Here is a 27432-nt window from a genome sequence, read left to right as displayed (position 1 = left end):
GCTCTTGTGTTGACACCTGCATGTCACTGTTTGCAATGTGACTGGCAGCATTGGACGATTGATGCATGCTGCTGCTAGCTCTGTATAGTCACATGAATGCTCACATGCCCTCTAGTGACGTGCTGTAAACTTCAATGCTCTAGTCAGAACCACACCTTGTTACACACGCCACAATATTACACTCCTGTCACCGGTTTTTGCATTCCAGACTCGGGCTCATTTCTTTTTGAAAGCTCCTTATATTTAAATGAGTACACTCAAGTAATGTTTAATTATTTGAAATTTACTTGTGATATGTCACACTAACATATTTGTTACAATCTGTGACAAAAAAAAAAATGAGAACCATTGCTTTATTTTAACTTGCCAGGTGTATTTTCTGCATGGCGCTGTTGATGCTTTTGATTAAACTATCTTCATAGATTTTCTTCATTGTGTATTTCAGGTCCCTGAAAATTATATTTCTAAGGACTTTTTTGATGCAGTGAGTGTCTACATAATACCAAAGGCACAGCTCCAAAGGAGTACCATTACAGTGTAAGTTACAATGCAACAATAAGGATTGCAATGTACTGGGAAATTTGTTTCTTCTATAAACAGTAATTTGAATGATTGCACAGAAATGGTGTAGTAGTGAATAGTGGGGTCAATGTACAACTAATTTCCATTAGAAATCCATGGTCTAGGTGCAAACACGGTATTAATGTACATTGGGAAATGACAAGTATCACTAACATGTAGTTCATTGAATTAGTCAGTCAATCAAGCACAAAACGATGTGTTCATGAGACAACAGATTCCTGGGACAGCTGAGACTGTAAATGTTTAAGGCAAACTGTTATTCAGTGGTCTGATTCTCACAGATGTGCTAACACTGTTGTAATGTTGTAGAGACACAGGGTAAGAAATAACACCAACCAAGTTTTATTCTACTCCCACATGAAGAGATCCACAGTAACACTGAATGACACATAGAGAAATGCTAAGTCTCATAACTATAGAACACATCAGTAAAAAATCTCGTAGGTGAGCATACAATAAGTAGGTAAACATGGCACAGCACTTACTACACCATCTGTCCAGGTTGCAAGGTGACTTCCCTAGGCTTTGCATCATGTGTCATCTGATTACGCATGCAATATAGGGCTACAACAAACATTTCTTACTGCACAGTGCTCCAGCTCTTCTAGGTATTTTTAAGTGCACCAGTATAAATTTCCTCCAGTGCTGTGGACATCTTTACATGTGCTTACTCGCAAACTCCTGAATGCTATTAAACACATTGACACTAACTCACTTTTGTATATCTGTCAGATTTTTGTTCAAAATTTCACAAGATCGATTCAAAGGTCAATCCACTTGGTGTAAATGAGCTTTTGTGGCTTCTTGTTGCTGTTTCAAACAGAATTGCATCTATTTGTTATTATAATGTAATTTTGTAGTTAAAAGAAAGTATACTCGTCAAATGGAGACAGGAGAAACATATATATGGTCCAATCGCATTAATATGTGCACCAAGAGATGGGAGGTGGCAGCACTCGCAGTGGAGGCTATATAAAGCATGCTGACAGGACACTGAAAACAGTGCAGTTGTTGTATTGTGTAAGCAGAGTGATTTATTTGCCATTCAAAAGGGCATGATCATTGGCTTTTGGGCCAAGAGTGGAAGCCTTCCTGAAGCAACATAGTTTATCAACTGTTCATATTCCGCCATGGTTAAAGTATACCAAGCATAGAAAAATGGCATTATCCAAAACTGGTATAAGGCAACTACTGTGCACAACAGGCCATAGATGACATAAGCGAGTGACCGCTGTGGAGATGTGTGTGGGTGAATAGACACGCAACTGTTGTGCAACTGACCACCCAACTGAACCGAGGGGCCACCAACAGCGTCTCCTTGACCCTTCAGTGAACATTTTTGCATATGAGCCTCTGCAGCGGGCACCTGTTGATGCATCCATGCTGACTGCTGTTCATTGACAATGAAGGCTGGAATATGCATGCCAGTACCCCAACTGGACATCCACTGGGTGGCAACCTCAGGTGAATTTTGTTTTATGCTCCATCAGACATATGGTCATCAGCGTGTGCTGCTTGAAATGTCTGAAAACAAACAATCTGCAACAGTCATCTGAAGGGTCCATGCTGGAGGGCACTCCCTGGATGAAATCATCATTCTGGATGGCACAGTAAATTAACACAAGTATGTTTTTATCCTTGAGGGGCCATGTCCACCACTACATGCATTTTGTTTTTCCTCAGCATGATGGGTTCCACCAGCAGGACAATGAAAAGTCACACAGCTCGCAGTGTATATGTGTGGTTCGAAGAGCAGCAATGTGAGTTTACTATACTCCCCTGGCCATCAAACTTGGCAGATTTAAGCCCAATTTAGAATCTGTGGGACCACCTTGATTGGGCTGTTCATGCCATGGACCTCAACAGAGAAACCTAGCACAGCCTCATTGGTAGCTTCTGGAACCTCGTTGACTCTCTTCCTGTATGTCTTGCAGTAGCCTGTGCTACAATAGGTGGTTATCCAGGCTGTCACATTAATGTGACTAGACTGTGTATAAAGGTTAAGTAAATGTGCAAGCTTTCAAAGACAGTGGCTCCTTCTTCCAGTGGAAGGGTTGACGGGGAAGGAAGAGGGATGCAGGAACAGCAATCAATCTTTCTTTCTCATCCCATCTGGTAAGTCTCCCATGATATGGGGTTCTGAACAACATTTCCGAACTCTCCCCAATTTCCGTAACCTCAACAGTCCTTTTCCTTCGTCCCTCTTCCTTCTCCTTCAACCCATCTGCCCAAAGGAGGAGACATTGGCTCTGAAAGATTGCACATTTGCTTAAACTTTTTATATGTTTTATCCTGCAGCCACATGGTGAGTAGATTTTTTATTCATCTACTTACATCATATTTTCAAAAATTATTTTCACTGATATGTGAATTATTTGTCAAGGTTGTCATCAGTGTGTCATCATTGATTTGCTGCTGGACTAAGTTAAGTAACTTTAATTTTTGCAAAGAAAATGGCACATCCTAATGATGACACGGAGGCAGAGATACTGTAGATTCTAACTGTGATTGTAAGATTGTGTATATTTTCTTTATGTGATGTGGCAGAGGATCACCAGCAGTACCATGTGCAAGATTCATAAATGACTATAGTCAAATGATCCCTCTTTGTAGCATTTAGCTTTTTTAACTGACTCAGTTTCTTTTACAAATGATGACTCAGTTTCTTTTACAAATGAGATAAGACCTTCCTTTAAATTTTAATTAAAGGCATGCTGTTATTTATTAAACAGCTTCTTGTTTGTAGCATAGAAAGAGAATTAGCTGTAACGAAGGTAAAATGAAAACTGGAAAAAAATCTCATGGCTCCATTTTTTATTTCCAGTGTATTGTATGATTTGAAGGTGCTTGGCTTTCCAGTTCGAATTGACAACAAAAAATATGCCAGAAATGCTTACCATTACAACTTGTGCTTTGTATGTGATGCATGGGCCCGCACTGTCCAATATGAACCTGTTGTTAAGAAGCTAGCAGATTACTTGGTAAGATGTTCTGTGATTATATTGTAGAATAGACTTGCAAATTCCTTAACAGATGTGTTTTTCTGTAATGGCTGGTAAGTTTCTTGTTTTGTCCAACATATGGTCACAACTGTTGTTTCGTGTATCGCTTGGGCTACACTCGGTCATATATTACACACACGACCTTTCACAAATTTGCCCTCCGGCACCACTCTGCAGCAAGTTGTATCTTTTATTCCACATGATATGACATAAGTAATTTTCTTTCGTTCTTGAACATGTTTTTTAAAGATCAAAGTAGAGGACATTATTATCTAAAATATCTTTTTACAGAATTTACAGTGCACACAACTTAAATATTTCATAGACTGAACTTACTAGTGAAGTGAGCACAGGAACCATCTTGTGAACAAAATTATTTTATTGTCTTTCCAGTCCCAGATGAAACAAATTATATCTTGGTTTTGGCTTCATAGAAAGTCATCAAATGATTAAGATAGCAACTCTTAAATATCTGGGAAGATACAATAACAATTTGATTAACTTGAATATTGTAGTTTTATATTTGGAGTGGTGTGTAATGTTGAAGCATTGGGTGACAAATACGAGGGCCGTTCAGAAAGTAACCTCCGGTTGATTTAAAAAAATACACCAAGTTAAATAAAAATATTTTAATATATACATCTTACAACTACATCTTTGCACTTTTTTTCTACATAGTCTCCATAGCGATTGAGGCACTTATCGTATCTCTTCACAAGCTTTGAAATTCCTTCTGCATAAAAATCACCCGCTTGTGCCTGGAGCCAGCCTGTGACCGCATCTTTGAGCTCTTCGTCGTCATCAAACCGCTGTGACCCGAGCCATTTCTTCAAATGCATGAAGAGGTGATAATCACTTGGCGCCAGGTCTGGGCTATAAGGTGGATGGTTGATAACGTCCCACTTGAAGGACTCAAGAAGGGCCGTTGTTCTGCGAGCAGAGTGAGGACGGGCGTTATCGTGCAAAAAAACGATACCGGAAGTCAGCATACCACGGCGTTTGTTCTGTATAGCCCGTCGTAACTTTTTTATTGTTTCACAGTACACGTCTTGATTAATGGTCGTACCACGTTCCATGAATTCAACCAACAACACCCCTTTGGCATCCCAAAACACTGTTACCATCAGTTTTCTGGCAGAAAAATCTTGCGAGGCTTTTCTTGGTTTGGTAGGCGAATTTGAATGTGCCCACATCTTTGATTGTTCTTTTGTCTCAGGGTTCACGTACTTAATCCAGGTTTCGTCACCGGTCACGATTCTGTTTAACAATGGTTCTCCTTCGTCCTCATAACGTGACAGAAAGTCTAATGCAGAGGCCATTCTTTGAGTTTTGTGGTGGTCGGTAAGAATTTTGGGCACCCATCGTGCACAGAACTTACGGTAACCCAATCTTGCTGTCACTATCTCGTACAAGAGAGTCTTAGAAATCTGTGGAAAGCCAGTAGACAACTCCGACATTGAGATACGTCGATTTTCACGAACTTTTGCATCAACTGTCTGAACGAGTTCGTCAGTCACCAATGATGGTCTACCACTCCTCTCTTCATCATGAACGTTTTCTCGTCCACTTTTAAATAAACGTACCCATTCACGGACAACTCCTTCACTCATAACTCTTGGTCCGTACACGGCACAAAGCTCACGATGAATAGCTGCTGCAGAATATCCTTTGGCTGTAAAAAACCTTATGACAGCACGCACTTCACATTTGGCGGGGTTTTCTATTGCAGCACACATTTCAAACTGCCACAAAAGCTAAACTAGCGCAGGTACGACGTTCACTCGACCACGGCTTGATGCCGACTGACCCGTTGAGTGCGTGAACGCACAGATGGCGTCGCTACTCCCCCCACAACCCGCACTGTGACCAATCGGAGGTTACTTTCTGAACCGCCCTCGTATGTATCAGTGGAATAGTTGAATGGAAATTGCGGTGATTAAATGCGTAGTAGAATAAACTAATACTAAAACTGTAGACTTTATTAGGAATTAAATCAGATAAAAATACTGAACTAACTGCATTACCATTTGCTGATGATAAGGTAATACTACAAGAAAGTGAAGAATGGCAGTACATGACTGTTGTGACTCGCCGATCATTCAAAGCACCGCTGCGCATTTACGCGCGTCCTCTACGTGCGGCACTGTCTGCCAGCCATGCAGCAGCTGCGCCACATAAGCGGCCAGCCGAGCAGTGGTCGCTAGACTGGGACTCGGTGCTCATTGGAATGCTAACGTGTACACATGTCTTGCTTGTCAACTTACTCTGTGACTTATATGTGTCGTGTCGTTCTGAAATATATTTGTTAAACTTGACGTTATAACAATTGGCGACGAGGTAATGGATTTTTCCTTTTCACCGTTGACCCACAGGGTTCCATGGCTACTATCGAGCAACTATTGCAAAATCTCCTTGAACAGCAAACGCTTCTAACAGCGTCGATTCGCGATTTCGTCGCGGTGTCAAATGCAGGGCGTTTCTCGTCGTTGGCTATACCTCCTTTTCCTCCTTACGACGAGACGGTGGAAGACTGGTCTGACTATGAAAAACGTCTTCAACAGCACTTCTTGGCATTTCATGTCACGGACGAACAACCATGTAAGTCTCTGTTCCTTTCCTGGATTTCACCTCAAATGTATCGGTTGTTGTCACAATTGGCTCCTTTGAAGGATCCTGCATCTTTGTCCTTTGCTGAAATGTGCTCACTTCTGTCTGTCTATTTTCAAAAGCAAACGCATGTGGTAGCCTCTCGTGTTGCCTTTTATCGTTGTCAAAAACAGCCACATCAATCCTATTGCGCTTGGGCTGCTGAACTTCACGGCCTCAGTCGAAAGTGTCAATTTGTTACTGACGTTCACAAAGAATCCTATGCCGATTCCATGGTACGGGATGCTATTCTCCGGTCGGCGCCCGACAAAGAAGTTCGGCAACATGCCCTTCAGTTGGCGAATCTGACTCTAGATGAAGTTCTCTCCATTGCGCAGTCTTTTGAAATTTCTCGCGCTGCTGGGGCGCAAATAGAGGCGTGGGGTGATGTCGGGGAAATACAACCTCTGTGCGCTGTTGACGACGCGTGCGGCGTGTCCCCGCCGGCCGACGTGGCTGCAGTGCCCTCCCACACACAGCCTCGGCCTAGCCATAAACAACCCGCTAAGAAATTGCAGCAGAACCCCCGGCAACTTCCTTCATGTCCACGGCGTTTTACGAAACATTCACCTGAGGATTGTCCCCAACGTTGGGCTGTGTGTCACAATTGCAAAAAGAAAGGTCATGTGTCTTCCGTTTGCAAATCCGACCGCATACATGATGTTCATGAACATGATGCTGATTCTGATTCTGTGTTGTCTGTCAATTACACTTCTTCCCTTTCAGGGAAGTTATTCCTCACTGTCCAAATCCTTGGCTGAGATGTTCGCATGCAAGTGGATACCGGTTCTGCTGCCACTATAATTAATTCTCAGACGTATCTTCAGTTGGGTTCTCCACTCCTGTCACCCGTCACTCGGCAATTACGGACGTACAATAAACAGAAGATTTCTCTCTTGGGACAGTTTAATGCTGAGGTATCTTACAAAACCGTCGTCCGCACTGTTCCCATATTTGTAGTCGACCAGAGCAACGCAGAAAATCTTTTTGGTTCCGATGCCTTTCGCGTTTTTGGGTTCTCCATAGATGACACTGTCAATATTGTCTCTGATGCTATTCCTTATGCTCAACTGGATTCCTTGTCGACGACATTTTCGTCCCTTTTTTTCTCCTGGGTTAGGCCGTGCAAACGACTTTGAAGCTCATATCACACTCAAACCCACTGCTCGGCCTAAGTCTTTTTGGGCTCGGCCCATTCCTGTGGCCCTTCGTGGTCGGGTAAAATGGGAGTTGGATCGTCTCACTACTTTAGGAGTCTTGCTTCCTGTCGCTTCCAGTGAGTGGTCCTCTCCTGTCATTGTTGCTAAGCCAAATGGTGATATTCGTCTCTGTGGCGATTTCAAAGCCACTGTAAATGCTCAATGCCTCATCGACACTTACCCTATGCCCCGTCCTGAAGAACTGTTCAATAAACTTGCTGGAGGCCAGTATTTTTCTAAAATTGACCTGTCAGAAGCTTATCATCAACTTCCTCTCGACGCTGCTTCCCGGCAGTTTCTGGTCCTTAACACACCTTTCGGCCTCTATCAATACCAACGCTAGCCTTTTGGGGTTGCTAGTGCCCCTGCTCTCTTTCAGCGATTCTTGGAACAATTATTTCTCTCTGTCCCTGGGTGTATCAATTACATGGACGACATTGTTGTCACTGGCTCCACCACTGAAGAACATCTTCAAAATCTCCACACACTTTTTCATGTCTTACAGACGGCCAGCCTTAAGTGCAATCTTCAGAAATCACAATTTTTTCAGGCATCTATCACGTGCTTGGGGTTTCAACTCTCTCAGGATGGTATTCGTCTGCTTCAGCAAACTGTTACTGCGATCGATGCCCTTCCTCGCCCTACATTTGTTAAGGAACTGCAGGCCTTCTTGGGGAAACTAGCATACTATCACAAGTTTTTACCATCTGCGGCTTCGGTGGCTCAGCCGTTGCATCGCCTGTTGCATAAAAACGTGCCTTTTCACTGGTCCGTGTCATGCGATGTGGCTTTCCAGAAATTGAAGACTACGCTGAAACAGGCCCCGTGCCTGGTTACTTATCGACCTGGCCAATATCTTGTTCTTGCCACAGACGCCTCTCAATACAGGGTTGGTGCAGTCCTTGCGCACCGTTTTTCTGACGGTTCGGAACAACCCATTGCTTATGCCTCCAAAACGCTCATGGATGCCCAACAAAAGTATTCTCAAATTGAAAAAGAAGCTTTGGCCATTATTTATGCTCTTCATAAGTTTGGTGTTTTTCTCTATGGCTCAAAATTTCATCTTGTTACGGATCACAAACCACTTGTTTCCTTGTTTCATCCATCAACGTTACTTCCCGACAAGGCTGCACACCGCCTCCAGCGCTGGGCTCTTTACTTCTCGTTTCAATTATGAGATTCATTTCCGGCCAACGGCTCAACATGCAAATGCTGATGCTCTGTCTCGCCTTCCCATGTGGGTCCTGATCAGGCATTCGATAGGGATGAACTTTTGTGTTTCCACCTGGATGTTGCCGAGCAGCGGGTTGTGGACGGGTTCCCCATCACTGGGGACAGGCTGACGGCTGCTACGAGTTCTGGCCCTACCCTCTCCCGGGTTTTACGCTGTATTCAGAAGGGTTGGCCAGATCGCCTGTCCACTAAGACTTTTGATCCGTTGCGGAACTACTACGCTTTGCGCTACCACCTCACGGCTGGGGATGGTGTTATCCTCCTCTCCACTGACAATGCTTCGCCGCGTGTTGTGGTACCTGCATCTTTGCGTGCTTTGGTCTTGCACCTCCTTCACCAAGGGCACTGAGGTGTGTCTCGCACAAAATCTCTGGCGTGCCGTCATGTGTACTGGCCTGACCTCGACTCTGAAATAGCACACATGGTCGCTGCCTGCGGCCCTTGTGCGTCACAGGCCGCTGCCCCAAAGTCATCTTTGTCCCTGTGGCCTTCACCTGAGAAGCCCTGGGAGCACATTCATGCTGACTTTACGGGACCCTTTTTAGGTACTTATTGGCTCCTCGTAATTGACGCCTACTCTAACTTTCCTTTCATTGTCCATTGCACGTCGCCTACCACCGCGGCAACCACCAGTGCTCTCGCCCGTATTTTTTCTTTGGAAGGCCTCCCCTCTGATAATGGTCCGCAATTTGCCTCTTCCGACTTTGCGGATTTTTGTGCTCGTCACGGCGTTATGCATGTCACGGCCCCGCCGTTCCATCTACAATCCAACGGTGAGGCCGAACGACTGGTCCGCACATTTAAGGCTCAGATGCGGGAACTTCTGACTTCTTCTGCTGCTGATGATGTGCTTCTCCAGTTTCTGGCGTCTTACCGTTTCACTCCCATGGGCGACCACAGCCCGGCTGAGCTCTTACATGGCCAACAGCCCCGCACGCTACTTCATCTTCTGCGGCCTTCCACCTCACGGCCGCGGGTGCCTTCACTTGGCCGGTTCACCGCCGCCGACCTCGTCTGGGTACGGGGATATGGCAGGCGGCCAAAATGGAGCCTGGGCCACATCTTAAGACACCGTGGCAGACGCCTGTATGAAATCCAGATGGACACGGGTGTTGCAGTGCGTCATTCGGACCAGCTTCGGCCTCGTGTGCCAGCAACGCCTGTTCCGAATGCCGCTACACCACCTTTGACTCTACCTGACGCTCAGGATCTTGGCATCTCTCAACGCAGCCCTCTCACCGTCATTGCGACGCCGGCACAAGAACGGACGCCACCAGGAGACGTGCCCATGCAGGAACCGGATGACCATCCTCTGTCAGAGCAAATCTACTCGCCTCCTCCTCCAACGGACGCCGACACATCGCCCATGTCTCCTGTCATATCAACTGGACTTGCCGCAACGGGCGGATTGGGGCATGGGGCATGGGGCCCCAGCTGATTCGACCCCTACGTCTCCTGTCATCTCGACCCGTTATCATCGGGGATACTTCCGTCCGTACGGGAAGCCTCCTCCTCGAGACTTTACAGCTAGTCAAACAACGCCTAAGGACGTTAGCCATCTCCAGGACACCTCCATCAAGACCAGTGCAACAATTTCAAAGGGGGGAAAAGTGTTGTGACTCGCCGATCATTCAAAGCGCCGCCGCGCAATTACGTGCGTCCTCTATGTGCGGTGCTGTCTGCCAGCCATGCAGCAGCTGTGCCACCTAAGCAGCCAGCCGAGCAGCGGCCGCTAGACTGGGACTCGGTGCTCATTCGAATGCTAACGTGTACACATGTCTTGCTTGTCAACTTACTCTGTGACTTATATGTGTTGTGTCGTTCTGAAATATATTTGTTAAATTTGACGTTATAACAATGATGTAACAAAGTATGTACTGAATATAATCTTAAAATTACCTAAGACAGAAGTTATCACGTATCAAAGTAAATATCCAGTACAAATGAAGATTGGAAAAGTTATAAAAGCTGGAAAAAATTTGCTCATAAATATGAAGTTAAAGGTAACAGTATGTGCACTCTATATAACAAAAAAGTGAGGAATGGTGTCCAGAGTAAAAGCTCCAATTATTTGTATCATGAAAAATGCTTCAAGTAAACTTAAAATTTGCTAATTTGACTTATTGTACGGAAGTCAATTGTGCCAAGGGCCACAGTTTGTAAGAATGCTTAAGAACAGAACAAAACTTTTAATGTTACTCTGCTGCTATTTTACATGAAGACACAAGCAGTGGTTCAACACTGAATGGACTTCTTCGCAACTGGTCTCCATTAAGGACCATGTATGTAACTGTGAAAGTACGCTGTATAAATAAATAAATAAATAAATAATAAACTTAAGTCTTGTAACAGTGATATTTGGACATGCCAGGTGTGTGTAAATAAAATATGTGAAAGAAAGTTTGTAAATACTATGAAGAAGGATGAAGTGATCAAAATGCTGCAAAAGGATATCAAACTATTAAAAATAAGATATGCTGTTCTTCAAGGTTAATATGCAGTGTTGAAAAGTGCCAGTGTAGTGGCAGTGAATGAAGATTTATGTATGATATATATCCAGTGACAACACTATTAATAAAGACATGGAAGAGAATGGTCAAGAGGAAAATAAATCTTAGGTGTGGATTATGATCAGTGCAAGTATGTGGTGATAAAATTAGCGATAAAGTGCCAGATGTTGTTAAACCAGGATCAACATTTTAGATGTTGTGGCAGATGTGTATAAAGAAAGTGCTGATTCTCAAAGAGATGTTGTTGTAACTAAGAATATGAAACTAGCATGATGAGTTCACGAACTGATACATTTTGACATTTAAGCTTGATGTAGTTATCAAGAGCATATACACAGTCCATAGAGCAAACCAGTAGAATAATCCACAATAAGCAGTCTGAGCACAGTACGATGAGCCAAGACAGAATGAAGAGGCGCAGCTGGCAGCAATCATATAAATTTGTGGTGGCAGTCAAGCTAGTTGCAGGTGGTGCTAGAAGGGTGCCTGCACAGATGTCCTGCATGGCGAATCTGGTGTGGTGTTTCTCTCTGTGTCCGACCCCTGCAGCATTCAAGGGAGAAAACAGACAGAGCTGTAACTGTGATTGGCCGGTGATGGTAGTATCAGTGGGTCAAGTTTACTGCCAAAGGAGATGGTAGCCCCATGGGTTATCACAGACACACTTGTTATCGAAGCAGGAGCAAAACAATGTATGATCTAAAACAAAGTATGATCTGATGAAGCCAGCTCATTTATTAAAGAGTTGCTCATTACACAGTAGCTACTACAGTTTACAAACATAATACTGATGACTCTGTCTGAGAAACGACTATGTGTTGTGTTAATACAGAGATCTGTCATACCAACCAGAAACTGAAGAACTGGTGTATGAAATTTATAAATGTAACACTATTATAAAAAGGAAAATTTCCACTCACCATATAGCAGAGATACCGAGTTGCAAATAGTCACAACAAAAAGACTGTCACAAATACATAAACCTTTCACGATTGCAGTCTCAAGCAGCTGGAAACTACTCAGTGCGGTGTCAGTTACCTGAGACTGCAGCTGTGTGTGTGTGTATGTGTGTGTGTGTGTGTGTGTGTGGGGGGGGGGGGGGGGGGTGATTGGCAATTTTTTATTGTTACATTCCATCCTGAATTTTCCATTGTTAAATTTAGAAATGTCACAGTTCCAGACATTGACGTTATGGAAGGAATTATTTTACAGGGTGTGGGCTGCGTCTAATTCAGTGTGATAAGAAACGTGCAGCAGGCATAAACAGTGCAGCTCAGGTATTAAACTACAGTAGTGATGAAAAGGATAGAATATGAAGTTATAAAAAACAACCAAAGCAATCTATAATGAAGCAAATGTTGCTGCATAGTTGAACTGCAAGTGGAAGCACTTCAGCAAATATAGTGACTCAGAACAGTTAAACTGAAGATGAGTAGTGCTGTAGACATAATCAAGAAAATTATAAACATCTACTAAAGGCCTATAACCATGATGCCCAGTCCCTATATAATGAAACAAATGTATTGAATACGTTAAAAGTAAATGAAGTGGAAGGTGAATGGCAAGGTTTTATTCCATCCAGACACAGGCTCTCTCCAGACCGAAATAGAATCAGTCTCCTAAACTTTACTTTGGGTTTACGCCTATAGCACTCAGTAACTGCTGTGAAGGAGTAACCATTTACTATATAAATAACAAAAAGTCAATAGAATCACTAACATCACCTCACTTAGTGTTCTCAAGAACTTTGAGATTGCAGTAGTTAAAAGTCTCAAAAAGAAAATAGTTGCAGCTGTGTACTGTTCCTTACCAGGAAACTCTGAAATGTTCTTGGAAAATATGGAGGGATTCTTGTAATGAAGTGTCATGCAGTAATTTGTGGTGATAATAAACATTTCATCACTGAAAATGAACACAAGTGCATATTGTTAGATCTAATAAGATGTCCCTACAGGAGAAACATCAGCAGTCTTAGATCAAATAATTATTAACAATTCTAGGTATGCTGCATCAGTAAACATATGCAATCCAGGATTTAATGATCACAAGTTCCTGATCGTCAGAATGGATATTGAACAAACCGAATCTGAAAGTACAAGGCAAAAAGTGAAATGATGGTTCTTTATGGAGGTGTCATAAAGGACTTCAATTAATTTATTAACTAATGAACTTTGGTCAGGTGTCTATCAGACTGTGTGGAAGATAAGTTTGCCACTTCTTTTTTTAAATACTCTAGTACTGCATTATGTGTCAGCTTTCTCCTTACACCCAGAAATTATTAGTAAGGGAAATGAGATAACTGAAAAAATAAAGGAATTAAGAATGAATGAATAAGGAATAATGCTTGAAATGATTAAGAAATATCTCCTCCAATAAATGATAATGAAGCTAGAAGTTAAACCAATAAAACAATGTATAATGATAACTAAATCTCTAATGCAACAAATAAAGTAAGAGCTATGAGGGACCTTATCAGAATGGAACCAGAGAGTTATAAAAAATAAGTGAAAGCAATGGCCTGACATACAATAAGAATAACGTTGTTAATCCAGTAGAAACAGTAAACATCTTGAACAATAAATTTACTAGAATTGCTGCTGATTTGGGGGGGGGAAAAAATCACTAGAAACATGCAACCAACCAGAAATAACTCCCAGTCTTACAAAAATTTGACTTTTCTTACCAATTAGTGCACCCAGCAATGGTTTGCAAGTGCTAAACATGTATGGGAACCCCCTCTCTTCCATACATCTCCTCATCCCCCCATCTCTTTGTGCATAACCTCTTTCCCCTTCTTTCTATTCATCTCCACCTCCACCCTCTCTATGTCCATTTCCGTCTGAATGTTCAGCAGAGTATCATGTAAAAATGTGAAATAAATCTGTCAATATCTTTCCAAGATTTTTGGTAACAATGTTTTATAAAAAAAACTGTCAAAATGATTTTTTTGTTATTTTGTAAACATGACAGCAGGACTGTCAAACTGAAAGCAGTTTTTTTTCTTTTTCATTCCAAAAATACCATTACTGTCCACAATTACGAATGTAGCACAAAACAAGATAAAGTAAAATAAAATCGACTGAATTGGTCAAGTCATTCTCGGATGATGATCTTTCATACACATGACAACTGATTTTTTTTTATGTATGTAGATGTAAGGAGAGAAGAAACTGTAAATCTGTCAAGGAACCTAGCCTGTTTACAAATAAATGTTTGCCATAGCTAATTGAATCTTCTATCCATCTTTGTACTAGCTTACTACAGTCAGGATTTTTTTTTTTCAGAATTACTAAAAATATCCAAAACTATACCCTTTTACATATTGGAAGAGAAAGATAATGTGTGTAATTGTTTTTCAATTACTTTGACCTTCAGCTTTTCATAGGTATTACAGTATATTATCGACAATAGATTGACAAACTTACATAAAAAAATATTGTGGCTTGCTTACAGTGTGGCTTCAGAATCCAGAAATCAACAGACACTGCTGTATACAACTGTATGTACAATGTTTTAAAATCTACAGATGATAAAATGCAAGTAACAGGAATATTCTTAGACCTAACGAAAAGAGTTTGACCTTGTCAACCACATCTTTAGTGATACAGATGTAAATCTGCACAGATTTAAAGCAATATGTGACATAGGAAACAGAGTCCTTTACTACAAAAATTTGAAACAGTACAAAAGACATAAAAAAGCCATGGATTACAGAAGGAATCAAAATTTCATGTGGGAGGAAAAAAGAAAGTACAAGAAAAGTGGTGAGGACATAACACACACATGGAACTGTTTACTCATTACAAGAAACACTGAGTTTTCTTAAGGAAATGGAATTAGCAGTTAAGGTGATAAAATTAAAGCAATGTGAGCAGTATAAAATTGAGGACTGTGAGAACTTACTTGAATAAAAATCAGCAAAAAATAGGTAATAGCGGTCAAGTAGCAAATATATTTATTAATCACTTTCTGGAAATAGTTCAGAAGATGGGTGTGGGAAGTTCACAGGATAAAGTAATAGAGTGCATCCGAGAAGTTATACCATGCAGCCAATTCAGAATTACTTCATGATCCGTCAAAAAAAGTAAGAATATAGTTAACTCCCTCAAACAAAAAATCTCCCACTTTCATGTTTATGGAATTAGGGAAACATCAGGCACTCTAAATATAGTGAAGAATGTCATTGTAAATGCTGAAATAAGCTTTCTGGAAAAACTCATTTTCTATTTAATATCTTAACTGCTCATTTTCTTTTAGTGTAATATATTTAAAGCTCCTTCAGTACATCTCACTACCGCTGATGTTGACTTCATGCATAATCTCCCTATTAGTGCTCCTGTGTGATATAATATGGTTGTGTATTGACATATTTGTGATAGTGCAGTTTTATTTTGTTTGTAAGTATGTTAATTAAAATGAGTTCTGAATGTTCAAACCGTCTGCCCAAAATATTACTTCCGGCAGTTGTTAATAATAATAATAATAATAATAATAATAATAGACCGAGCGGGGTGGCGCAGTGGTTAGACACTGGACTCGCGTTCGGGAGGACGACGGTTCAATCCCGCGTCCGGCCATCCTGATTTAGGTTTTCCGTGATTTCCCTAAATCACTCCAGGCAAATGCCGGGATGGTTCCTCTGAAAGGGCACGGCCGACTTCCTTCCCAATCCTTCCCTAATCCGATGAGACCGATGACCACGCTGTCTGGTCTCCTTCCCCAAACCAACCAACCAACCAATAATAATAATAATAATAATAATAATAGCTTTACTCAACATCGAATGGTACACTGCACATGTACAAAGAAACAGTAATGATTATAGTTATTTGTACAATACACAAGACACATTCTTCTGAATACGTCATTAATTTACAACAAAATTACAATAAGATGTTTACTGATTTCTATTTACATAATTTCACAAAGCATTTGTTGTTGTTCATATAAGTATGATAATCTTCTAATGTGTAGAAAGTGTGTTTTACTAAAAATTTCATAAGCTAATGTTTCAGTGTAATTGTAGGAAGAGCCATGACTGCACTAGGCAGTGCATTAGCTAATTTTGCACCTGCGTAGTGGGACCCCTTTTTGTAAAGTGCTGTTCTGTGGCTGCCGATGTAAAATCTTTCTTTATTTCTAGTATTGTACTGGTGCTAATCCGAATAAGTGTTTGGGTGCAGTCTTTTCACAAGCAGTATGGCTTTTAGAATGTATGTGTTTATAACAGTTAACACCCCTGTTTTTGGAAACAAGTTGCGACATGATTCCCTATATTTTGCTCCACAGATTATTGTCACACCCCTTTTTTTGAAGAATCATGTGATCAGGTAGATACTAGAGTGTAGGGCTGTAGACACACATTCGTTATTCATAAAATGTAATGTAAGACTCGCTGTGCTGATGTACAGGGTTATTACAAATGATTGAAGCGATTTCACAGCTCTACAATAACTTTATTATTTGAGATATTTTCACAATGCTTTGCACACACATACAAAAACTCAAAAAGTTTTTTTAGGCATTCACAAATGTTCAATATGTGCCCCTTTAGTAATTCGGCAGACATCAAGCCGATAATCAAGTTCCTCCCACACTCAGCGCAGCATGTCTCCATCAATGAGTTCGAAAGCATCGTTGATGCGAGCTCGCAGTTCTGGCACGTTTCTTGGTAGAGGAGGTTTAAACACTGAATCTTTCACATAACCCCACAGAAAGAAATCGTATGGGGTTAAGTTGGGAGAGCATGGGAGCCATGACATGAATTGCTGATCATGATCTCCACCACGACCGATCCATCGGTTTTCCAATCTCCTGTTTAAGAAATGCCGAACATCATGATGGAAGTGCGGTGGAGCACCATCCTGTTGAAAGATGAAGTCGTCGCTGTCGGTCTCCAGTTGTGGCATGAGTCAATTTTCCAGCATGTCCAGATATGCGTGTCCTGTAACGTTTTTTTCGCAGAAGAAAAAGGGGCCGTAAACTTTAAACCTTGAGATTGCACAAAACACGTTAACTTTTGGTGAATTGCGAATTTGCTGCACGAATGCGTGAGGATTCTCTACCGCCCAGATTCGCACATTGTGTCTGTTCACTTCACCATTAAGAAAAAATGTTGCTTCATCATTGAAAACAAGTTTCGCACTGAACGCATCCTCTTCCATGAGCTGTTGCAACCATGCCGAAAATTCAAAGCGTTTGACTTTGTCATCGGGTGTCAGGGCTTGTAGCAATTGTAAACGGTAAGGCTTCTGCTTTAGCCTTTTCTGTAAGATTTTCCAAACTGTTGGCTGTGGTACGTTTAGCTCCCTGCTTGCTTTATTCATTGACTTCCGCGGGCTACGTGTAAAACTTGCCCACACGCGTTCAACCGTTCCTTCACTCACTGCAGGCCGACCTGTTGATTTCCCCGTACAGAGGCATCCAGAAGCTTTAAACTGCGCATACCATCGCCGAATGGAGTTAGCAGTTGGTGGATCTTTGTTGAACTTCGTCCTGAAGTGTCGTTGCACTGTTATGACTGACTGATGTGAGTGCATTTCAAGCACGGCATATGCTTTCTCGGCTCCTGTCGCCATTTTGTCTCACTGCGCTCTCGAACGCTCTGGTGGCAGAAACCTGAAGTGCGGCTTCAGCCGAACAAAACTTTGAGTTTTTCTACGTATCTGTAGTGTGTCGTGACCATATGTCAATGAATGGAGCTACAGTGAATTTATGAAATCGCTTCAATCATTTGTAACACCCCTGTATTTTCTGTTCGGAAGCCAACATTTAATTTTCTTTTTCACAGGGACCTGTAAGTTTTATCGGATGTTATGCCATGGTATTTCATGCGAACAGAATTTTCTTTCCTATTTCATTTAGTTTCTGTCTTCCATATTCATTTGTTCTAACGATATGCTTCAAAATTTTCTGATTTTTTTGTGATAGCAGCAGAAATGAACATCTTTCACATTACAGACTTCTCTAAATTCTATGGGAGGACAGGATTTTGCATGGATTACAATGTTGGTACATGTCAGTTTTCTAAAGGTGATAAAGGTACATTTACCATTGGACTTCAGAATGCTAAAATTCACAAAGTTGAGGACCCTCAGTATTATCGTATCCAATGTAAATTTTATTTTGGTGTTCATGGCACATATTTTTAAAGTAGCGTGCCAGATATCTTCCTGGAGTACTTCTGCTAAACTAAACTTCAGTTTTAATATAAAGCTTTCAGTGTGGCTGTAAAGGAAATCCTAGACTCAGTCACAGAATATTCAAAACTGAATATTGCTCACTGAGCAATGGATATATAAAAACTAAATTCTACCCAAACAGCCCATGAAGGCCCAATGGTACTGACTGGCTACCATGTAACCCTCAGCCCCCAGGCATCACTGGATGCGGATATGGAGGCATGTGGTTAGCACACTGCTCTCCTGACTGTATGTCATTTTACGAGATTGGAGCCACTAATTTTTGATGAAGTAGGTCCTCAGTTTGCCTCATAACAGCTAGCCAACAGCACTCTGCAGACCGGATGGTCACCCGTCCAAATGCTAGCCCAGCCTGACAGCGCTTAACTTTGGTGATCTGACAAGAGCTGGTGTTACCACTGTAATGAGTCCATTGCCTGAGCAGTGGATGTATAGATAGATGGAAAATATATACAAATTTAAAGCAGTATGTAGCATAGGGAACAGAGCACTTTACTACAAAAATTTGAATTAGTACAAAAGTTTTTTTTTTCCTATTGTGGGGAATTTTTGAGCTTAGACAGGGAAAGAAACAAAAATATTAGTAAACTGATTCAAACTAAACATTTAATTATGCCTGTAACAAAATGAAAAGGAGATGGGCAGAGAGTGTAGTGATAGATTGATCAAGAACATTCTGTGCTGGATTCTATAGATAAAAAAGGACCTAATGGAATGTGCATAGATGGCATTAATATGAAACTGGGAAACAGATGAAAGTGATGGGAAACTGCAAGTAGCTGTATAGCACATGAAAATGGAAGGAATGACAGAGAGTTTAAGAAATGTGCAAAGCATGTTACTAATGATCTATACATGTAGGCTGCAATGACAAATGAAAATTTGCTCCAAGGCCAGGATTCGAACCTGGCCACTATGCCAGGATGGCAAACTGGTTAGAGCATCTGCCTAGTGAGGAGGAGATCTGTGTTTGAATCCCAAGTTGGTGCAAATTTTCATTCATCACTTCAGTCTGCATACATACTTAAAGATGCTTGAGACTTGAAATGGTCTCTGGAACCATATAGTTTCATTTAATTGATTTGACAATGTTATGAGGAATGTGAGAGAAATGTTACAGAACAAAAATTGACCCAGAAAAGTAAAAAGATAATATACCAAACATATTATATACCAGTCGTGTTCTACACTGCAGAAACCTAAGTCCTGAAGGAAAGAGGAAGATTTAAAATGTGAGCAAGTAGAAATGAAGTTTTTGAGAAGTCAGGTAGAGTAACAAAAATTGAAATAATGAAAAATGAAATGTTAAGGAAATAAAACATGAGGAACCCCTACAAAACAAAACAAGGCAGAAGAAAAAATTTGAAATTGGTATGAGCATGTGAAGAAAATGGATGAGACAAGATTCCTAGGATGGTACCTGAGATGAAGTTGGTAAGAGACCAAGGAATGCCCAAAGGACAAGTAGCGAAAAGGAGTGGAAGGAAGCATTTGGTCCACAGTAGTGACAGAGAGGTGGTGTGAAGATGAGAGAAGAAGCAGAGAAGCAGTGACTTGTTCCAAGCAGACCCTACCTGTGATGAGAAACTGTATATGATGATGATGATGATGATGATGATTACTACTACTGCTACTACTACTACCACTACCACTACTACTTGTTGTATGGGTTTAGAAGAGTGAGGCTTCCCTTCCATGGAATTCTAAAAATTGCTGCAGTTGCCTAATTTTTTCTAGTACAATCTTAAGATGCAAAATTGAACATGAACGTCTGAGGATTTACGATTGAAAACACAATCTTACAAAAATTCATTTCCTGTCATTGCATCTACATCTCTTCACTGAATGTATCTTTGAAACTGAAAAACCTAACAACAACATACACAGTCCACTCACATTAATGTGACCAATGCCTGTGTTGGACATCAATATACAATAACCATTCAGAGATGGCAAGTGGCAGCACTAGCAGTCAGGGGTATATAAAGCATGTTGGAGGAGGATGGAGGGGGGGGGGGGGGGAGGGGGGCGGCATGGAAAATTGTGCAGTCTTTGTCATAACGAGGAAATGGAACAATTTATCTGGTATCCACAAGGGCACGATCATTAGCTCTTGGGCCAAGTGTTGAAGTGTTTCTGAAATTGGCTAAGTCTGTAAACTGTTCACGTGCCACTGTGGTTAAAGTATACAATGAATTACAAAAGGGTGCTGTCCAAAACTGGAGCCGAGGCAACAATGGTGCACTACAGGCCATAGAGGACAGGAGCAACTAACCACCCAGACGAAACAAGTGGCTACTAACCGTATCTCCTTGACAACCACTAACCACTCAGTGAAGGCCTGGTTCATGGACCAATGCTGACTGGTGTCTATCAGCGACGAAGGCTGGAATTCGAATGCCAGTATAAGAACTGGATATCCACTGATTGGTGACAGGTGGCCTTTTCAAACAAATGGCATTTTACACTCCATCAGACAAATGACTTTTGGCATGCATGTCATAAGGTTGCCTGTGTAGCTGTGAATTTTTATTAAAGAATTCTTCCTTCCTGTGAATTGTTTGTGAAGTGCAATGATTAGGCTGCTGGACTCATATTTTGGAGGAATGGCATTTAAATTACTGGTGGCCATTCAGCCTTGGATTTCCTGTGGCATTCATAAATCCCTATTGTTAAATGCTGGAATGCTTTCTGACGTGGTTATACTGTCTAAAATCTTGCCATCTGTACTACTCCCAAGTCTGTTAAAATTACTTTACTAAAGTTGTTCATTGCTGTTATGTAGTATTTGTCTCCTTTACCAGTGTTTATTTTGAACCCATCATATTAATCTGATCTATATCCAGCAGGGTACTTATACTTCAAAGTTTTCTGAAATATTGGATTTTACCTTTTTCAGATGGCCATGGAAGTTGAAAATCATTTTCTGTCCAAATATAATCAGAAAGCAGGGGATCATGGAAGGCTTGTGCGAATGTTGAGACAGATTCTCCATGATCTGAATACTCATCGAATGTGCACATTGACTGGTCGGTACAAAATTTCTCATTTGCTTCTCTGTATATTATGTGATGTGTAACTTGTCAAAACACACACACACACACACACACACACACACACACACACACACACACACACACTCTCTCTTCTGATTTCTAGCAAGTTTTCTGTCTCTGTTGCGTGTGCCTGTTGATGTCTCACCATTTCTGCTTTTCGGTGATTAGTCTCCGTTACTCTGTTATTTACATTCTACCAGAACTTCCCTGCTATGTTACTGATAAAGATATGTATGTATCTTGTGCTGTAGGTTATCACACATTAGATAGAGTTCTCGTGTGTTGGTCACCGAGGAAAAAAGTGGAGTATTACGCTGTAACAAAACTATGACAGCAGTGGAGGCATTTAAAAATGGGAGTATAAAATAAAGACCATAAGGTTAATGAAAACCTTCTGCAATGTCACTAACTGATTTTCTTTTTAGTGAATGTGTCATAACTGTGGAAGTTTATGCCAGACCATGAGTCATACCCAGGTCTCTTATCACAAACAGTTGTGTTAAAAATGCCTATCTGAGCATGTCTTTAGACTCAGTTCAAGTTTTCAGTCTCACTGATGTTCCCCCTAATTATTTTTGACTGTTACAAGTGGATATTCACACGTGAGGTATGTGGGAATAACACCAATGGGAGAATGAATTTGGTAGAGGACCATTGTTTATCCTGTCATTGGGATAGGTAACAAATGACTTAAATTTTAAAAAATTAACTGATAGAAATGGAATTTGAAGTCAGTGCAGTGAGGTCATTACAGATTCTGTATTCGAAATAATCTGGATGAAAGTAAATGTGAAACTTAACCAGGCATGGTAATTGAATTCTTTTTGAACTATTTCCCTCAGAAGCTGTGGCAACATAGAAAGCTTACAGAATTTCATGTGAAAATTTTGCTATTGTAACAGAGGTAGATTTCAACTTGTCAGTAATAGAAGATGAGAGTCATACAATTACAACTTGTTCCACGAGTAGGAATTTGAATGTGATTGTTCTGAACTTCTTTTCTGACCATTACTTGAAGCAGTTAGTCAAAGAACTGGAATCTTTTGGCCTACCTCTTAGATCTAACTAGAAACTAAATGACTTTTCAAATAAGTTAAAATAGAGGTGGGAATCAATGATCATAAAGCTGTTATAGCATCAATATCTATGAAGTGTTAAAAGGAATGTGAAGAAAGGTAAAAAAATACTTTTGTTTTGCAAGTGTGATAGGAAAAAGATTGAAACTTCCTGGCAGATTAAAACTGTGTGCCCGACCGAGACTCGAACTCGGGACCTTTGCCTTTCGCGGGCAAGTGCTCTACCAACTGAGCTACCGAAGCACGACTCACGCCTGGTACTCACAGCTTTACTTCTGCCAGTACCTCGTCTCCTACCTTCCAAACTTTACAGAAGCTCTCCTGCGAGGTACTGGCAGAAGTAAAGCTGTGAGTACCGGGCGTGAGTCGTGCTTCGGTAGCTCAGTTGGTAGAGCACTTGCCCGCGAAAGGCAAAGGTCCCGAGTTCGAGTCTCGGTCGGGCACACAGTTTTAATCTGCCAGGAAGTTTCATATCAGCGCACACTCCGCTGCAGAGTGAAAACCTCATTCTGGAAACATCCCCCAGGCTGTGGCTAAGCCATGTCTCCGCAATATCCTTTCTTTCAGGAGTGCTAGTTGTGCCAGGTTCGCAGGAGAGCTTCTGTAAAGTTTGGAAGGTAGGAGACGAGGTACTGGCAGAAGTAAAGCTGTGAGTACCGGGCGTGAGTCGTGCTTCGGTAGCTCAGTTGGTAGAGCACTTGCCCGCGAAAGGCAAAGGTCCCGAGTTCGAGTCTCGGTCGGGCACACAGTTTTAATCTGCCAGGAAGTTTCATATCAGCGCACACTCCGCTGCAGAGTGAAAACCTCATTCAGGAAAAAGATTGACACTGTCTGAGCAGTCAACATCAAATATTTGTCTTCAGGATGGAGATGTGAAGTATCAGTGGATAAGATCTAACAATGGAAAATCCAGGATGGAGTGTAACAGTATTATGAAAGGAAAGTTGCCACTCATGATATAGCAGAGATGCTGAGTCACAGATTGGCACAACAAAAAGACTGTCACAAATAAAGCTTTCGGCCCATAAGGCCGTCGCCAAAACTAGACCACACACACACACACACACACACACACACACACACACACACACACACACACGACTGCAGTCTCAGGCAACAGTAGCCACACTCAGACTATAGTTGCCTGAGACTGCAGTCGCGCGCGCGTGTGTGTGTGTGTGTGTGTGTGTGTGTGTGTGTGTTTTTTGTGCCTATCTGCGACTCGGCATCTCTGTTGTATGATGAGTGTCAATTTTCATAATATTAGTGGATAAGAGTCAGTCTTATACAATGGAGTTTGCATATTTATGTGCTGAGAAAAATTGTGAGGTACATGAAAGATCCACTTTGGTTTAGTACCCATAGTACAATTCACTGCAACTGCAAAGAGCTGTGACAGTTGTAACCGAAATCAACATCTTGTTGATAAATGAAAGCCGAATAAAGACAAAAGTAGCATCAGGAAAGCAATGTCAGAAGCATTCAACATACATGAAAGTAAAATTTTGTTTACCAAACTGACGAAAATTTCTAAGATGTTTTGTTCTTATGTAAAGTCATGAAATAGATCAAAATTATCTATTCAGTCACAGATCATACTGGCTCCAAAGTACAAGATGACAGAGTGGTGGACAAAATACTGAATCCAATCTTTGGAACTGTTTTATGGTAGAAGATCAGATAGAAGGCTGCAAACCAAAATCAATCCTCTTAAGCTGTTTAGCTGCAGAAGATCACAATATGGTTCCTTTTTTATCTTTGCATAAATGTGAAATAACAGATATTGGATAGGCTATCTCATAAACAGAGGAAAGGCAACTGTAATGATGACGTATCTGTATGAATCTATAAAGTAATATACAAGAAGTTGCCCTCCTCCTAGTATCATTTTCTCGCAGCTTTCTGGAGCAATGAATGATTCAAAAGATAGGTAAGAAGCACAGATCATTCTCATTTTCAAGAAGTATCATCAGATAGACACACATACGAGGTCTGTCTAAAAAGTATCTGACATTTGATTTTCCCGTGAAAAATAGAGACAATAGTGTGGCACCACTGTACACAGTAAAGGAAGAGACCTTTAGGCGCGAGTGAATTTTGTCCCCACCTTCGAGCACATCAGTCGCTGCCTGTCGGATGCTGAGTGAGGTGCTACACAACGCGTTCTTCGGATTACCAATTCTCTCGAGATGACTGAACGTGTTGAGCAAAGATACTGCATCAGATTTTGTCTAATGCTTGGTGATTCTCAAAGCAAGACAATTCGAAAGATTCAGCAGGTGTTTGGAGAAGATGCGATGAGTGTAACACAAATTAAGGAGTGGTTCAACCGATTCAAAAATGGCCGCACATCAGTGGAGAGTGACCAGCGTTTTGGCAGGCCCCAAACTGCTCGGATGCAGCTGTTGTTGAGAGGGTTCAAAATTTGGTGATGGCAGATCATTTGACCATGTGGGAGATTGCCCAAGAGGTTTTAGTGACTTAAAGATTCTGCACATGCAATTTTGCGTGATGCTTTGAACATGCACTGAGTGGCTGCGAAATTCGTGCCCAAGTTGTTGTCGCCAGAACAAAAAGACCTCCGTTTTGACGTTGCACGGGACCTTCTGGACACCATCAACACTGATCCTGGGTTTTTGAACACCGTGATAACTGGAGATGAGTCATGGGTGTACAGGTAAAACCCAGAAAAAAAAGACAGTCATCTCAATGGAAGCATCCCGTGTCTCCAAGGCCAAAGAAAGTGCAGCAGGTACGAAGCAAAATCAAAGTGATGTTGACTGTCTTCTGTGATTTCCCTGAAATTGTGCATCACGAATACGCACCGGAAAGATAAACAGTGACAAAGGAGTACTATCAAGGTGTTCTCCGTGATGCAGTTCGGCACAAAAGACCAGGCATGTGGACAGCAAAAAACTGGCAACTGCATCACGACAATGCTCCCACACATTCATTCCACTTGATCCAAAATCTCTTGGCCAAACATGGAATTCCAGTTGTTTACCAACCTCCCTATTCTCCAGACATGGCTCCTTGCAACTTGTTTCCAAAATTAAAGGCTCCGCCGAAAGGATCCCATTTTGAGAGTAGAGAAGAGATAATTCAGAACACGACAACGGAGCTGAACACCATTCCAAAAGAAGACGTCCAGAAGTGTTTCCGGCTGTGGAAGGATTGGTGGGCTAAGTGTGTGCAAGCACAAGGGGCTTACTTTGAAGGGGATTAGGGTCCCAACCCCGTCAGGTATTTGAAATATTTTTTCTGGCCAAAGGTCAGATACTTTTTAAACAGGCCTCATATGTAGTTATAAGCCATTCATGCTCATATATTGTGACCATTCTGTAGAACAAAAATCTCCTCTGTGGAAATCAACATGGATTTCACAAACAAAGATATTGTGAAACTCAGTCTCTCTGTCCACTGACAAGGTGCAGACAGCAAACATACTGATGGCATGGTCTTTAAGTGGTCAAAAGGCATTCAGGACATTTCTGCAGTGTCCTTAATTAACAAAAAAAAAGACGTTACAAAGTATTGGATCATCTTTGTAACTGGATTCAGAACTACCTAGCAGATATAATTCAACCCATTATTTGTAAGGGTGAGAAATAATTAGAAATAAAAGTAACTTCTGGAACTCCCCAAGGCACTGTTATAGGATTGGTGGATAGCGCAGGAAGCTCCATGAAACTGTTTTTAGATGATTCTGTTGTATGTAGGAAAGCAGAAACACCAGAAAACTTAAACGATATCCAGTTGAAGCCTACAGATGTTTGTTGCTTGACCCAAGGATTATCAGTTGACCCTGAATTTAAATAAATGTGATATTTTGCACATAAACAGCAGAAAGACCTGTAACTGTTGATTATGCAGTGGTGAAAAATGGAAACTGTAACAACGATAGGAGTAGCTATCCAAGTATCTATCCAACCTAAGAGTATCTATCCAAATTGACCTAAAGCAGAATGATCACACAAAACTAATTACAGAAAAACAGACAACAGACAGATTCATGGAAAAAATCCTGAGGAAATGTAATTCATCCATGAAAGAACTATCTACAAAATACTAATCTGATTGATTCACAAGTATTGCTCATCAATCTGTGACTCTTGTTGGTTAGGAGTAATGGAGAAAAATAAAGAAGATCAAAAGAAGATTGGTGCATTTTATCATGGGCTTGTATACAAAGAATGAGGCTATTATGGAGGTGCTCAACAAGAGAGGTGTTGTGGATCACAGAGAGGTTTACTATTAAAAGCCTGAGTCTGAATCTTTCAAGAAGAGTGGCTGGCTGCATATTATGTCATCCCACATGTCATGACTTGACCTTGACAGGAAAATGAGATAAATAAGAGTTGTTGAAGATGAAAATAAGAGTTCCTTTGGAGGATTACCGATAGTCATTCAACCCACACACTATTTATGATTGGAAGAGGAAAAGGAGTACTGATAATGGTATCAGAAACACCTTTCACCACATACAGTAATGTGGCTTGTGGGGTACAGATGTAGATGTGAAATGAAATTCGGTAACATGACAAAATGCATATCAATAATTTTGAACAGTGTATCTCTGGAACTTCAGCGACTGATTGTGAAAAACTGGCCTTGAAGCAGTCTTCAGATTTTGGCCTAGTGAGTGCATGAACTTGCCGAGTCCATACTTCTGTGTTCAGAATGAGTTACTACTACATCAATCCTGCCAATGTTCCCATCTCAACACATTCTGGTCTAAAGGTGGTTTTACTGAAATGGGTAATCAGAAATGAATAAAAAAGTGATGTGGGCTGTTTCAGGATTTGTGCAAAAAGTATGACTACCAATCAGCTGTCCACATGAATACATAAACACACTCATTTGTGGCATAGAGCCAAGTTAACTGCCCAGGGGCAAAGTATGCTGCTGAGCGTAACATATTTGACT

General features: G+C 41.2%; 1 protein-coding gene across 1 annotated transcript in view; it reads left to right on the top strand.

Moving 5' to 3' along the window:
* LOC124614001 (GATOR complex protein NPRL2-like) overlaps nucleotides 1–27432 on the top strand; it is a 103614-nt gene that overhangs the window by 32589 nt on the left and 43593 nt on the right. Inside the window, exons 2-4 of the mRNA XM_047142811.1 lie at nucleotides 446–537; nucleotides 3407–3563; nucleotides 21274–21403. Coding sequence (XP_046998767.1) covers nucleotides 446–537; nucleotides 3407–3563; nucleotides 21274–21403 — 379 coding nt within the window. The remainder of the gene's footprint in view (nucleotides 1–445; nucleotides 538–3406; nucleotides 3564–21273; nucleotides 21404–27432) is intronic.

This window comes from Schistocerca americana, chromosome 1 (genome assembly GCF_021461395.2).
Source record: "Schistocerca americana isolate TAMUIC-IGC-003095 chromosome 1, iqSchAmer2.1, whole genome shotgun sequence".
In the NCBI taxonomy this organism is placed as follows: Eukaryota; Metazoa; Arthropoda; class Insecta; order Orthoptera; family Acrididae; genus Schistocerca; species Schistocerca americana.
The sequence above is the reverse complement of the archived record's forward strand: the minus strand, read 5'-3'. Positions and strand labels throughout refer to the sequence as shown.